This window comes from Balaenoptera acutorostrata, chromosome 6 (assembly GCF_949987535.1).
Source record: "Balaenoptera acutorostrata chromosome 6, mBalAcu1.1, whole genome shotgun sequence".
Lineage (NCBI taxonomy): Eukaryota > Metazoa > Chordata > Mammalia > Artiodactyla > Balaenopteridae > Balaenoptera > Balaenoptera acutorostrata.
Genome location: NC_080069.1, coordinates 36900087 through 36915411, shown reverse-complemented (window position 1 = coordinate 36915411; position 15325 = coordinate 36900087). Strand labels below are relative to the sequence as shown.

At 34.7% G+C, this 15325-nt stretch overlaps 1 protein-coding gene across 5 annotated transcripts in view; it reads left to right on the top strand.

Annotated features, from left to right (window-relative positions):
- ERCC6L2 (ERCC excision repair 6 like 2) overlaps positions 1–15325 on the top strand; it is a 155927-nt gene that overhangs the window by 92610 nt on the left and 47992 nt on the right. For all 5 annotated transcript variants that reach the window (XM_057548476.1, XM_057548475.1, XM_028165127.2 and 2 more), the window contains 2 exons: positions 6424–6523; positions 14863–15015. In XM_057548476.1, the coding sequence (XP_057404459.1) occupies positions 6424–6523; positions 14863–15015 (253 nt within the window). The remainder of the gene's footprint in view (positions 1–6423; positions 6524–14862; positions 15016–15325) is intronic.

Genomic DNA, 15325 nt, shown 5'->3' with positions numbered 1-15325 from the left:
TTGAGAAGGATAGGTGTTAGCTCTTCTCGAAATATTTGATAGAATTCGCCTGTGAAGCCATCTGTTCCTAGGCTTTTGTTTGTTGGAAGATTTTTTATCACAGTTTCAATTTCATTGCTTGTGATTAGTGTGTATGATCCTTTTAATGTACTGTTGAATTCAGTTTGCTACATTTTGTTGAGGATTTTTGCATCTATGTTCATCAGTGATATTAGCCTGTAATTTTCTTTTTTTATGATATCTTTGTATGGTGTTGGTATCAGGGCAATGCTGGCCTCATAGAATGAGCTTGAAAGTGTGCTTTTGCAATTTTTTTGGAATAGTTTGAGAAGGATATTGTTAACTCTTCTCTAAATGTTTGTTGAATTCAACTGTGAAGCTGTCTGGTCCTACACTTTTTTTTGTTGGTAGTTCTGCGATTACTGATTCAATTTTATTACTGGTAATTAGTCTGTTTAAAATTTCTATTTGTTCCTGGTTCAGTCTTGGGAGATTATTCATTTCTAGCAATTTGTTCATTTCTTCTAAGTTGTTCACTTTATTGGCATATAATTGTAGTAATATTTTATGATCCTTTGTATTTCTGTGGTATCAGTTGTAACTTCTTTTTCATTTCTGATTTGATTGATTTAAGTCTTCTCTCTTTTCGTGAAGAGTCTGGCTAAAGGTTTATCAATTTTTGTTATCCTTTTGAAGAAACAGCTCTTAGTTTCATTGACCTTTTTTTTTTTAAGTCTCACTTTCATTTATTTCTGTTCTGATCTTTATTTCTTTCCTTCACTAACTTTCAGTTTTGTTTGTTCTTTTTCTAGTTCCTTTAGGTGTAAGTTTAAGTTGTTGATTTGGCTTTTTTCTTGTTTCCTGAGGTAGGCTTGTAATGCTATAAGCCTCGAAACTGCTCTTTCTGATCCCATAGATTTTGGATCATTGTGTTTCCATTTTCATTTGTCTCCAGGTATATTTTTATTTCTTCTCTGATTTCTTCAGTGATCCATTGGTTGTTTAGTAGCATATTGTTTAAACTCACATGTTTGTGTTTTTGCAGGTTTTTTTTTTTTAATAGTTGACTTCTAGTCTCATATTGTTGTGTCAGAAAAGATGCTTGATATGATTCCAATCTTAAATTTACTAAGACTTGTTTGTTGCCTAGCATATTGTCTATCCTGGACAGTGTTCCATGTGAACTTGAAAAAAATGTGCATTTTTTCTGCTTTTGGATGGAATATTCTATATTTATCTGTTAAGTCCATCTGATATAATATGTTGTTTAAGGCCAGTGTTTCCTGATTGATTTTCTGTCTGGATGATCTGTCCAGTAATGTCAGTTGGGTGTTAAAGTTCCCTACTATTATTTTATTACTGTCAGTCTCTCCCTTTATGTCTGTTATAATTTGCTTTATGTATTTAGGTCCTCCTATGCTGGGTGCACATCCATTTACAACTGTTATACCTTCTTCTTGAATTGATCCCTTGATCATTATGTAATGTCTTTCTTTGTCTCTTACTACAGTCTTTGTCTTACAGTCTATTTTTTCTGATACAAGTATTGCCACCCCAGTTTTCTTTTCCTTTCCATTTTCAAGGAATACCTTTTCCCATTGCCTCACTTTCAGTCTGTGTATCTTTAGCTCAAGAGTGAGTCTCTTGTAGGCAGCATATAGATGGGTCTTGTTTTTGTATCCAATCAGCCACTCTGTGTCTTTTGATTGTAGCATCTAGTCCATATATTTTTAAAGTAATTATTGATAGGTATGTTCTCCTTTCCATTTTGTTAATTGTTTGGTGGTTGTTTTTGTAATTATTTTTGTGTCTTCTCTTCCTTGTGATTTGGTGGCTATCTTTAGTGCTCTGTTGGCATTCCTTTCTCTTTTTCGTGTGTGTTTAGATTTTTGGTTTGTGGCTACCAAAAGTTCTTCAAAAGGATAACATAAATTGCTGATCTTTTAAGTTCACATACACTTAAGAACCCTAAATTTCTACTCTCCTCCCCCACCATGTTTACTGTTTTTGACATCATATTTTACATCTTTTTGATTTGTGTATCCCTCAACTACTTATAGTGGATATACACAATTTTACTACTTTTGTCTTTAAACCTTCCTACTAGCTTTATACATGGTTGATTTACTACCATTACTGTATATTTGCCTTTACCAATGAGATTTTTTTCCTTTCATAATTTTCATATATCTAGATGTGGCCTTTTCTTTTTCACATAGAAAAGTCCCTGTAACATTTCTTGGAAGCTGGTTTGGTGGTGCAGAACTCTTAGCTTTTGCTTGTCTGTAAAACTTATGATCTCTCCATCAAATCTGTATGAAAGCCTTGTCAAATAGAGTATTCTTGGTTGTAGGTTTTTCCCTTTCATCACTTTAAGTATATCATGCCACTCACTTCTGGCCCTGCATAGTTTCTCCTGAAAAGTCAGCTGATAGCATTATGGAAGTGCCTTTGTATGTAACGTGTTGCTTTTCCTTTTGCTGCTTTTTAATATTCTCTCTTTATCTTTAATTTTTGCAGTTTTAATTGCAATGTTTCTTGGTGTGCTCCTGTTTAGGTTGATCCTGTTTTGTGCTTCCTGGACCTGGATGTCTTTCCTTTTCCAGGTTAGGGAAGTTTTCAGCTATTATGTCTTCAAATATGGTCTCTGCCCCTTTCTCACTCTTCTTCTGGGACCCCTGTAATGTGAATGCTAGTATGCTTGATGTAGTCCCAGAGGTCTCAAACTGTCCTCCTTTCTTTTTATTCTTTTTTCTTTATCTATTCCTTCAGTGATTTCCACTGCTGTGTCTACCAGCTCACTGATCCATTCCTCTGTATCATATAATCAACTGTTAATTCCTTCTAGTGTATTTTTAAAGTTGTATTTCTGCATTTTTTATTATTGAGATATAACTGACATATTATAGTATTTTTTTAAATGAAGTATAGTTGATTTACAGTAATATATTAGTTTTGGGTGTACAGCATAGCAATTCAGTATTTTTACAGATTATACTCCATTGAAAGTTATTACAAGATAATGGCTATAATTCCCTGTGCTATACAATGTCTCCTTGTTGCTAATCTATTTTATATACAGTAGTTTCATCTCTTAATCCCATACCCGTATCTCATCCCCACCCGCTTCCCTCTCCCCACTGGTAAGCACGAGTTTGTTTTCTATATCTGTAATTCTGTTTCTGTTTTTCTATATACATTCACTTGTTTTATTTTTTAGGTTTCACATATAAGTGATATCATATAGTATTTTTCTTTATCTGTCTGACTTAATTCAGTAAGCATAATATTCTCTAGGTCCATCCATGATGCTGCTGTTGGCAGAATTTCATTCTTTTTTTTATGGCTGAATAATAATCCATTCTATGTATGTACCGCATCTTCTTTATCCATTTGTATGTTGATGGACACTGGATTGCTTACATATCTTGGCTATTGTAATTAATACTTCTCTGGACATTGGGGTGCATGTATCTTTCAAATTAGTGTTTTCATTTTTTCCAGATATATACACAGAAGTGGAATTGCTGGATTATAGCATAGTTCTTTTTTTAGTTTTTTGAGGAACCTCCATACTGCTTTCCATAGTGGCTGTACCAATTTACATTCCCACCAACAGTGTACAAGTGTTCCCTTTTCCCCACATCCTTGCCAACATTTGTTATTTGTGGTCTTTGTGATGATAGCTATTCTAAGAGGTATGAGGTGATAGCTCATTGTCATTTTGATTTGCATTTCTCTAAAAATTAGCAATGTTGAGCATCTTTTCCTGTGCCTGTTAGCTGTATATATGTCTTCTTAGGAAAATATCTTTTCAGCTCTTCTGCCCCATTTTTTGATTGGATTGTTTGGGTTTTTTGACATTGTTTTTTTTGATATTGAGTTGTATGAGCTATTTATATTTTTTGGATATTAACCCCTTGATGGTCATATCATTTGCAAATATTTTCTCCCATTCTTTAGGTTGTTGTCTTGTTTTGTCAGTGGTTTCCTTTGCTGTGCAAAAACTTGTAAGTTTGATTAGGTCCCATTTATTTATTTTTGCTGTTGTTTCTTTTGCCTTAGGAGACTGATCCAAAAACCGTTGCTAAGATTTATGTCAAAGATTGTTCTATGTTCTCTTCTAGGAGTTTTATAGTTTCAATTCTTACATTTAGGTCTTTAATCCATTTGGAGTTTATTTTTGTAGTTGGTGAGTAAATGTTCTATTCTCATTGTTTTACATGTGGCTGTCCAGTTTTCCCAGAACCACTTATTGAAGAGACTGTTTTCTCCATTGTATATTCTTGCCTTCTTTGTCATAGATTAGTTGACCATAGGTGCTTGGGTTTATTTCTGGGCTCTCTTTTCTGTTCTCTTGATCTATACTAAGGAGAAATGTTAAGGAGAGAGTTTCAATTACAAATGAAAGGACTCTAATGGTATCTCAAAGTCATATGAAAATATAAAGTTCTCCAGTACAGGTAAGTACATAAATATCAAAAACAGTATTATTATAATTTTGGCTTATAATTCTTCTCCCTGTTTTCTACAGGATTTAAAAGACAAATGCATAAAAATAATTATAAATCTGCTAATGAATACATGGCATATAAAGATATAATTTAAAGCAGAGCTGTAAAGGAGAATTTTTTAATGCAATTGAAATTAAGTTGGTATCAATTTAAGATAGAATAAATTTGAATCCACACAGTCTGACTTGCAGAGCCTGCACTTTTAACCAGCCTCTTGCCAGTGACAACTGCCCAGGAAAATAGTTAAATGAAAACCACAGAAAAATATCCATTTCTTTTTGTCTTAACAACATTTGTTGTAATTTTGTTCTTTTTCGTCTAGGCCATCAAGACTTATTTATCCCAGTGTTCCCTCGAAACACAGTTCACTGTGCTTTGGCTTTCAGTGAAAGTTAGTTGACAGTAAAACTAAATGAACAGAATTCCTCTTCCTCTCCCTCTCCTTCCATTTACTCTGACAGGAGGAACAAAGAAGAGAAATGGAAATACTGACCTCCACACTGTATAACAGTTTCTCAACACTTGTCTTTGCATGATAAAAGACCATTTACATATCTGTACTTTATAGACCTAGAAAATGATGAAGCATAGGTCCAGTGTAACATGTTATAAGGTTTTTGTCTGTAAAGATTCAAGAATATGTATTCTGACAGAATCTATCCCATTCAGCAAACAATTGCCTTACACCCAAAAGACATTTCCTTAGATCCATATTTATTTTTTTTAGACCCAAATCCATTGTGGGAGAGAAAGGGATTATGAGTCCCTCTCTATCCAGGCTGCAGGATGAAAGTGAGAATTGCAGTAACTTACCCCTGGCTTTGCTGTGTCACAGGAGCCCCCTTTCTTTTCTGGGAATGCAAGATTTTTCAGTACCAAGATGTCCTCTAGTAAAAGCCCTTCTCTGTGAGGAGGAATGGGTGAAGGAGGCAGAAGGAGCACCAAATATAACAATACAGTGTGACTTTATAAGGTCAAAATTAAATTTCCCCCAAATTGTAACATTTTCAAGCATGAAGCAGTATGGCCTTGCCCCTGATCCCACATGACTATAACAGGTATTTAGAAACAGGTGACCTCATTCAGAACATCCAATAAAGCCTCCACCTGGGAGAAGCTACAGGGACTGGACCTATAGTTAATCAGTGTGGTGAGTCAGGTTAGAGTTTTAATTAGCACTGCAGTCCATATCAAAACACCTGGGGTACTAATCAACTGAGTGATCCAGTCAGACAGACTGCTTGGAAATCTCTGTGGATGAAGGCTGTAGATCTGCACTTCCATAGGCTTGCCAGTTGATTATTGCTTTTCCTCCAAGGTGTTTTTAACAGTTTCGTTGAGATATAATTAACATACAATAAACTGCACATATTTAAAGTGTACAACTGATAAGTTTTGCTGTAGGTATGCACCATGAAACCATTACCACAATCAAGATACCGAACATATCCATCACCCCCCAAATTTTCCTTGTGCCACTTTGTAATCCATCCATCTGGCCCCTCCCAGGGCCCCCCAAGCAACCACTGATCTGCTTTCTGTCACTGTGGATTAGTTTGCGTTTTTGAGAGTTTTATATAAATGGAATCATTCATAAGCTTAAGATTGCCATAAAAGAAAAATCTGAATTTAGGAAAAGTTTTTGCACAATAGAAGGCGATGTTTGTAACAGAAATGAAGTTGATATGTATATTTTTTTCTATAATACTTTCCTCCTCAATGACTGGCCTTTTTATATGAATTTCTGTTTTTACATTATTATTAAATAATATAGCATATCTAAACATAAGATATTTCTTTTTAAATTAAAATTTTAGCAATATTTCATTTTTATATCCAAAAGCTACCTCCTGAACCCGAAGTTGTTTCACTTGATCTTGGTTGCCTTTTGTTTTTAATGTTTTTACAGAGCATATAGGATTGGGCAATGCAGAGATGTCAAAGTGCTTAGGCTGATATCCTTGGGAACTGTGGAGGAGATCATGTACTTACGACAGGTATACAAGCAGGTAAATATATTTCCCTTTTTCTAATTAAAAGTAAACATTTGTCAGTTTTCAAAAATTAATAATAAATTTGTGTACAAATATTGTTTTTTATTTTATTCTAGCTATAATAAGGAATTTAATAAGATTATGAAATATACTCTAGAATACACTTCTATAAAACAGATTAAATCTTAGGTTCATTGAATTTTAGAGTTGAAAGTTGCTTAGAGCAGTACTTCTTTAATGTGCACATGAATTACCTAGGGATCTTTAAAATACAGATTCTGATTTAGTAGTTCTGGGTGGAACGCAAGATTCTGCATTTTTAACAAGCTCCCGGAAGTGCCAACAGTACTAGTCTGCAGATCACAATTTGAGTAGCAAGGTCACAGCTCCCCAAACTGTGGGCCAAGATGTAAGTGTATGCCACAGATGGGGTACAGGTGCACCCAGACATCCTACAGCTCTCTGGGCAGCAAGATTATCTAAGCCAGCTTCCAGCCTTGAGTAACCTCCTCTTTGAGTAGATGTTCGCATGTTTCCATTTTCTATGTGTGCATGAAGAAGACTGGAGAGGAATACCTTAGAGATATCTAATACAAATGTTTCACATTGTATATAATGAAACTGGGATCCAGGACACCCCAGTAAATGAAATTATAGGAATAGAACTCAAGCGCACTAACTACTGTGCTGGTGATTTTAATATTCATCTAAAATTGCATTAACTCTTTAATATCCTTAGGGTATCAATTACTACTCCATTTATGCCTCTAAATAAAGTTTACTTAGTCTGTAACTGTCCACTTGAGAAGATCTGGAATGAGGTTCAAGTTTAATTATAAATGTTAAATTTGAATTACTCCCTATATATTCAGCTGGAATCTGTTTAAGAGCAAACATCTGCCACATGTGGTGGTAGTTAACCTAAGAATGATCCAGTCTTAAATTTATGCTATTTTCTTAATTCTAAAAATAGAATTGTACACAGCAGTGTTTATTTTTCTTAAAGCATTTAGCTCTGTAAGAAACCTTTAATCTTTTTGTTCTTAGGTATAGCACAACTACTTGAAAATTATTTTTTCAGACATTAACTAATCTTGGAAAAAAGTAGATATTATTTTTTCATCTTAGGAGCAGCTCTTTAGAATACTATCTTTGACTTGTCACAAGTAAGAGTCTTTCCTCAATCACATAGTAAGTTTTCTTGATCCCATTACTATATGTATTTCCTTTTTGCCTATTCATCTGACTCATTTAATGAAATAAAATGGCCTGTTATATAATATATAATAATATGTAATAAAAAGGCTTCAGAAGATGAGGGTAATTTAAGTTTCCAGAACTTTGTATAATCTAATTGCTTATTAAAATAAGCCACTTAAGGAACATTCAGCCATACAACTTGATAAGCACAAATAAAGATAAGATGGCAATCATATGAGGAAATGGCATAAATGTGATTTAAACATTGATTGGAATTTGAACCAAGGGTGCAAATGGCAAACACACGCTAGCCTCACAAGTGTTCCTCAAATCTCTTGGGGGGAAAACAATCCAAAATGATGTTTAAAAATCCTATAAAAATGTTGGAAAGAAAAAAGAGTTCTCTCTGTGGGCCAAAAATGATAAGGAACCCTGAAAGACAAAAGGCAGTTGACATGAGATTGAAGGAAGAAACGAAGCTAGACTCAGTCATAAGAAGACTACTGGAAAAGGTAGATGCAACTTGTGAATATTCCAAGCTTAGAGTCAACAGATACTAAAAAAAGAAAGGAGCCTTGGGTTAACTATGATGCCCCCTCTTTGGGGTATTATTAATGATCTAACAAGGTGGTTTAACCCTTATGATCTTTCCCCCATTGTACCAGATTGTAGACAATGGAAATGTCTGCTCTCAAGTAGGAACAATCAGTAGAAATACTGGAAGGAAGGAAACAAAGCTCTAAATTTTTGCTGAAATCGAGAAGAAAGTCCAAAATAATAAATACTTGCAAACCCCTCCACCTGCTGCCTGCTTTGAATAATTACTGCAGTAGGCCTAGATAAGCCCATAAGGCATTTGAAGACAGATGAATATCCCCCCACCCCTCCAAAAAAATAATTAGTATTGAACAGTTTAGGAAAATAAACACCATGAAAATGGCCCTCAAAGATACCAGGTCCTAATCCCTGGAACCTATAAATGTTACTTTATATGGAAAAAAGGGTCTTTGCAGATGTGATTAAATTAAGGATTTTTGAGATGGGGAGATTAGCCTGGATTGTCCAGGTGGGCCCTAAATCATAAGCATTCTTATAAGTAGGAAACAAAGGGAAATCTGACAGAGACAGAAGAGAAGCCAGTGTAACCACAGAGACAAGAGATTGGAGCTATGTAGTTATAAACTAAGGAATGCTGGCAGCCAGCAGAAGTGAAAAGAGGCAAGGAATGGATCCTGCCCTAGAGTCTATGAAGAGAACATGGCTCTGCCAAAACTTGATTTCATTCTAGTGATACTGATATCAGACTTCTAGCCTCCTGTAAGAACTGTAAGAGAATACATTTCTGTTGTTTTAAGCCACCAAGTTTATGATAATTTATTGCAAGAGATACAGGAACTCATATAGGCACTAAAAAAGAATTAACATCAGAGAAAACAAAATTAATAGAAAAGAGTAAAAGATTTTTAAAGAAATATAACTATTCAAAAGGTAAATGAGGTTGTAGGATCCTGGGAACAACAAAAGACTACTAGAAAAAAAATCCATTAGAGATCCAGAAAACAAGAAACTCCAGCAATAGGCTGAATAGCAAAGGACAAAGTTTTCATCTAAAAGAAAGAGCCATGCAATTCTTCTAGATTACAGAGCAAAAAGACAGATAGGACGAACACATGTAAGAAAACTTAGGAGAAATGAAGGCTAGATCTAGAGGTTCCAATATCAGTCTTATAGTTGAGCAAGGGAACAGAAGAAAGAGAAGGAAAAAGCCCCAAAGGATGAGAGTCCACAGATTATATGAGCCCACTGAGTGCTAAATAGGATGACTGAAAATAGATCCACACTTACATTGTCTTTCTATAATTGTAAAACCCTTAAAATTTCCAGAGATAAACTTTATGGAGAGAAAAAAAATTGTCTACAAGAGTACTAGAATTAAATAGCTAGCTAACTTCTTAATAACAATACTGGATATTTAGGAGCAATAACTTCAAATGAGGGGAAATCATAGCTCTATATTGTCAAAGAAAGTGAATTTTTAATTCAAAACTTTTCCACAGTGGTGGAAATTTTTCCTTCAGTGGTGAGTTCTATCAAACATTTAATATTCTTTTTGAGGACAGAGGAGGGAACAATTCCAGCCTACTTTAGAAAGATAGAAGAATCCCGATGCCAGAATTGGCAAAGACATTACAAGAACAGAAAATTATAGACAAATATGTCTCATGAGCATAAATGTAAAAATCTTTAACAAAGCCTCTGTTAGAAGTTGAATTGTGCCCCCCCCCAAAAAACAAATAAAATAAAAAACATATATTGAAGTCCTTAACCCCTGGTACCTGTGAATGGGATCTTATTTGGAAGTAAGGTCTTTGCAGATGTAATCAAGTTAAATAAGGTTATACTCTATTACAGTGGGCCCTAATTCAATGACTGATTTCTTATAAGAGGGAAATTTGGATACAGACAGACACAGAAGGAGGATACCATGTGATGACTGAGGCAAAGATCGGAGTGATGAAGCTGCAAACTGAGGAATGCCTAGGATTGCCAGCAACCACCAGAAACTAGGAAGAGGAAAGGAAGGATATTCCCTTAGAACCTTCAGTGAGAGCATGGCCCTGCCAATATCTTGATTTCAGACTTTTAGCCTCCAGAACTGAGAGAGAATAAATTTCTGTTGTTTTACACCACCTGGTTTATGGTACTTTGTTACAGCAGCCTTAGGAAACTGATATAGCCTCTAAGGCAAATATTGTAAATTTGACTACATTTTTATATGAAACTTCTATATGACAAACTATAAGCCAAATTAAAGGAGAGACCAGAGGAAATGCTTGCCATAAGTATAATAAACAAATTAGCATCTATAATATATAAAGAACTCCTACAAACCAATAAAAAGACTGATTAGGCATTTTAGTGAAGAAAAAATACAAACAGTTAACATGTATATGAAAAGATGCTTAACTACACTTATAATCGAGAAGTAAAAAATAAGATTGCGTTCTGCACGTTCTGCAAAAGACTTTCTTGTTTTGTTCTGTGGGGTTTTTTTTAGGGAGGTGAGGAGATTGGCGTTGCTCATTGTTGGTGGGGATATTTTTAAAAAGGTGCTAATATAGTGTTTTTGAGAATACAACTTGGTGCACTTATTTTAGAAGCTAATTTAACAGCATTTTTAAAATGCACTTTCTCCCTATTTACCTGGCAGAAATATTCTCACATATGCACAGTGAAGGATGACAAAGATTTATATTCAGAATTGTTAGTAATTGTTCGAAAAATGAAAAAAGGAACAGCCTAAATGTCCAATAGTAACAGAATTAACATAAATTCTGATATACCCATATACAGCAAAAAAATTTTTTTAAAGATTATAGAGCAAATGTACTGATGTGGCACAATCTTTAAGACATTTTAAGTGGGGCAAAAGTAACTTGCAGAACAAGTATATCAATTGTGTTTATTTATAAAACTGTTTCTACATGTATATATAAATAGTTCTAACTGCATTGAAAAAAATCTAGGAAGGATAAACCTAAACATTACAGTGTTGGTTAGACTGATAAAGGATGATCTGTGTTGTTCAAGTCAGGGGATGATCTGTGTTATTCAAGGGGGACTTGCCCTTTGACGTTTTTGTTTGTGTTTGTTGTGATAATGCCTTCACAACATAAAATATAAAGTATATTTTATACTTAAAAAAAATCGCTTATACAGCAACTGTGCTCCTTCAGGTTTGGAGCATTGCATGTAATCTAAAATTTGGCATTCAGAAATTCATCTTTCATATATATGTAATTTATTTAGAAATTAATATGTATTTACAGAAGAGTTACAAGAACAGCACAGAGAACTCCCAATTAACTTCACCCAAATTCCCCAGTTGTTAACATTTTACCACATTTGCTTTCTCTTTCTCTCAGCCATGATCTTTATTCTTCTTCTGAACCGTTTGAGAGGAAGTTGAAGATTTATCACCTTTAAATTCTTTGTTTTCTTCCAAATAAGGACACCATCCTATTTATAGGTACATATAAAAATAACTTTATGCATTATAAACACTCAATTTTACATATTGTTCTGCAACTTGTTTCTCCCTCACCGACTCCCCCCAACTCTCCTCTCAAAAATGCAGTTATCCAAATCAAGAAACTAACACTTATACAGCATTACCTTGTAATCCATAGAACCCATTCAGATTTCATCAGCTTTTCTGGCAATGTCTCCTTTCTCCTTCTGGCTCAGGATCCAATCCAGGATCATAATTACATTTCTTTTTGTGTCTCTTAAGTTTTCTTCAACCTTAAGTTACCCAGGCTTTTCTGGTCTTTCATGACCTTGACAGTTTTAAAAAGTAAAGCCTTTCCTTGTGTATGCTTTCCCTCAGCATATGTCCATTTGATGTTTCCTCATCTTCCAACTCAAGACAAGAAGCCTTGGCAAGAATGGTACAGAAAGAATGCTGTGCTCTTCTCATTGCATTGGTCAGAAGGCACCTGCTGGTGACCTGATCCACCACTGGTGATATTAACCTTGATCACCCGTCAAGTTTGTGTCTGCCAGCTTTTTCCACTGCAGAGTCACCACTTTTTTCATTTGTAAATTAGTGTATATTTTATCGGGAGATCATCAGAGACTATGCCAATATAGTCAGCCCTCTGTATCCATGGGTTCTGCATCCTCAGATTCAGCCAACCATGGATTCAAAGTATTCAGAAAGAAAATTCCAGAAAGTTTCAAAAGCAAAACTTGAATTTGCTGCGTGCTATTTACCTAACATTTACATTGTATTTACAACTATTTACACAGCATTTACGTTGTATTAGATATTATAAGTAATCTAGAGATGATTTAAAGTATATAGGAAATAATTCATGGCTTATATGCAAATACTATGCCATTTAATAAAAGGGACTTGAGCGTCCATGGGTTTTGTTATCCATGGGGATCCTGGAACCAATCCCCCCTATACCAAGGGATGACGGACAACTGTATCCTGTTCCTCATCAAGCTTGTACTCATCAGCCTTAGTTAGCTTTCATTGATGATTCCCGCCTGAATCAGCTGCTACTAAGATGGTTTGTCAGATGGTGATTTTTCTATTTCCATTATTACTTCCTTTATATTTGTTGGCATTCTACCATAAAAAAAGAGCTTTCCCTTCTCTTCCATTTATTTAATCTGTGTGGACTCATGGGATAGTATTTTAGTAACAGATTTTAGTAACCCACTGAATATCATTGATTATTTTTATGTTCAAACTCTCATTTTTTGAACAGTGAGAACCCCTTCAAGGGGGCTTCTGCGTCATTTTGACAAGCCCTCATCATGCTTATTGCACTTCCTTACTGTGGTAGGCTGAATAATGGCCCCCCCACAGATATCCACATCCTAATTCCTTGAACTGACCTGGATTATGTGAGTGGGCCCAGTGTAATCACAAGGGTCCTTATAAAGGGAGGGGTAGCAGTAGGGTCAGAAAGAGGAAAGAAGGTGGCAATGTGATGACAGAAGCAGAGGGTCAGAGAATGATACGAAGATGCCTCATTACTGGCCTTGAAGATGGAGGAAGTAGTCATGAACTCTAACATGATGAATATTCCTTTTTTACTTCTTGCATATCTTGTATATTGTGAAGAAATTAAGCATTTTATAGCCTTGTATGGGTTCTTCTTAACCTAGAAACTAAGCTACATTTTCCAAATACTGATTTTTTTCCCTACCCTCTTGAATTCTAACATGATTTTGTTATAGTTACCCTACAGATGGATGCATCTGGCCTTTACTTTTACTGGAGCCACTTTGGAAAACTTAAGTACAAAATAATGTGCCTTTTATAAGTTTTGTGACAAAACTTTGGTAGGAGACTTATAAAGATTCAGATTAATGCTTACAAATTACTTTGGTGATTATATTTAGTAGTATAGCAGTCTGACAATACAGTGTTTAAGGAAGAGTCAGTAGCAAGGGTAAAGTCATAGGTAACTGGGCCATCAAGTACATCAATTGCTATTGTGATTCTGTATTTCCAGGACTATAGCCCATATTTCTGGGATGTTGATATAAAACTAATCAAGTTGGTATGTTGATCCATAACTTATTCAAACTTAGGTCCCAAGGGTCTTGTTTTAAGAGGGACATCTGGATATGAGAAATTGATACAAGTATAAATTTTGAATTCAGCCAAACTCAGGTAAAAATTCTAGAAATGATGCTTCCTAGTGAGGCAGCTGTGAGCAAGGCACTTAATTTCTCTGAATTTAAGTTCTTTTATTTCTAAAAGGGAGATGATAATATCTTATAGGGTTGTAGGAATTAAATGAGAATGTAAAAATGCTACACATGTGTTCAATAAATAGTAGCTATTATTAATAAGAATAATTTTATTTGCCTAAAGTAATTTATTATGGTGCAAATCAATCTGATGATAATCACCATAAAGTATCGCTTCTTACTAATCCTTCCATTAGCAATAGATTGAAGTTATTTTTCATTCTTTGTTTCTTTCAAGAAATGTTAGAGTGTACATGGGGTTAATCAAATTGTATATACATCATAGACAGTAAATAAAGCGATGACATTATGTTGGTACTAAAGTGGTATATGTCCTTAAGGATTCCATGTCAGTGTTCTTTCTGTATTCAGAATTGTTTCAGAGATGCAATGTTGCTAAACAATGATTGGGTTTTTGCTGTTAGTTGACAATGTAACCATGGCCACAATTAGTTTGATACCAACATGGTTATTGTATAATTACTTTAGATTATAATTTAACTTTGGTGATGTAGCAACTATTTCTGCCAGTTTTAGTAGTTTCTATTGAAATAAGAGTCTAGAAAGGAGAAGTGTATTCAAATGTATGCCTTTTACATTTTACATCAGGTGGCTAGTCCATAGAGATATGATCTTGAGTCAGTTGTTAGAAAACAGATAAAATAGGAAATGTAAGATTTCTTCTTTAATAAAACTGGCCAGATTATTATTATTTCACCATAATGGCAACATCTGCCAGGGAAATTAAAATAAAATTTCCTCCCTACGGAGATTCTGCCTGCTCCAGCTAAAGCTGTGTATATACAGGGAATGCCAGGAAATTCTGACATATTGTTGGAGCGAACACTTCAAAATATCTTGTGTTTTTTCTGTTATAGCAACTTCACTGTGTGGTGGTTGGAAGTGAAAATGCCAAGCGGTATTTTGAAGCAGTTCAAGGATCAAAAGAGCATCGAGGAGAGCTTTTTGGGGTCTATAATCTCTTCAAACTGAGGTCCCAAGGGTCTTGTCTTACAAGGGACATCCTGGAGGTGTGAAATTTTTTTCGGATCTTTTCAATACTTTAAACATGGATTTCTCCCTCAGGAAAATTGCTGGTGCCTTTTCAGAAAAATTTTTGGTTTTCTTCTTAAAAAATGTTTTATGTTTAGAATTTCTACTTTTATAGAAATAGGAAATGAATTACTGTACCTCTAAACTAAGATTTTCCCCATGCATAGTTATAAATAATGTGCATACACAAATTCAGATACATATACAAGACAGTATGACCTCCAAGGCCATTTTCAGACAGTAAAGAGAAATTTATTATTTTGAAAACAGCTGTTGAAGTCAGGAACT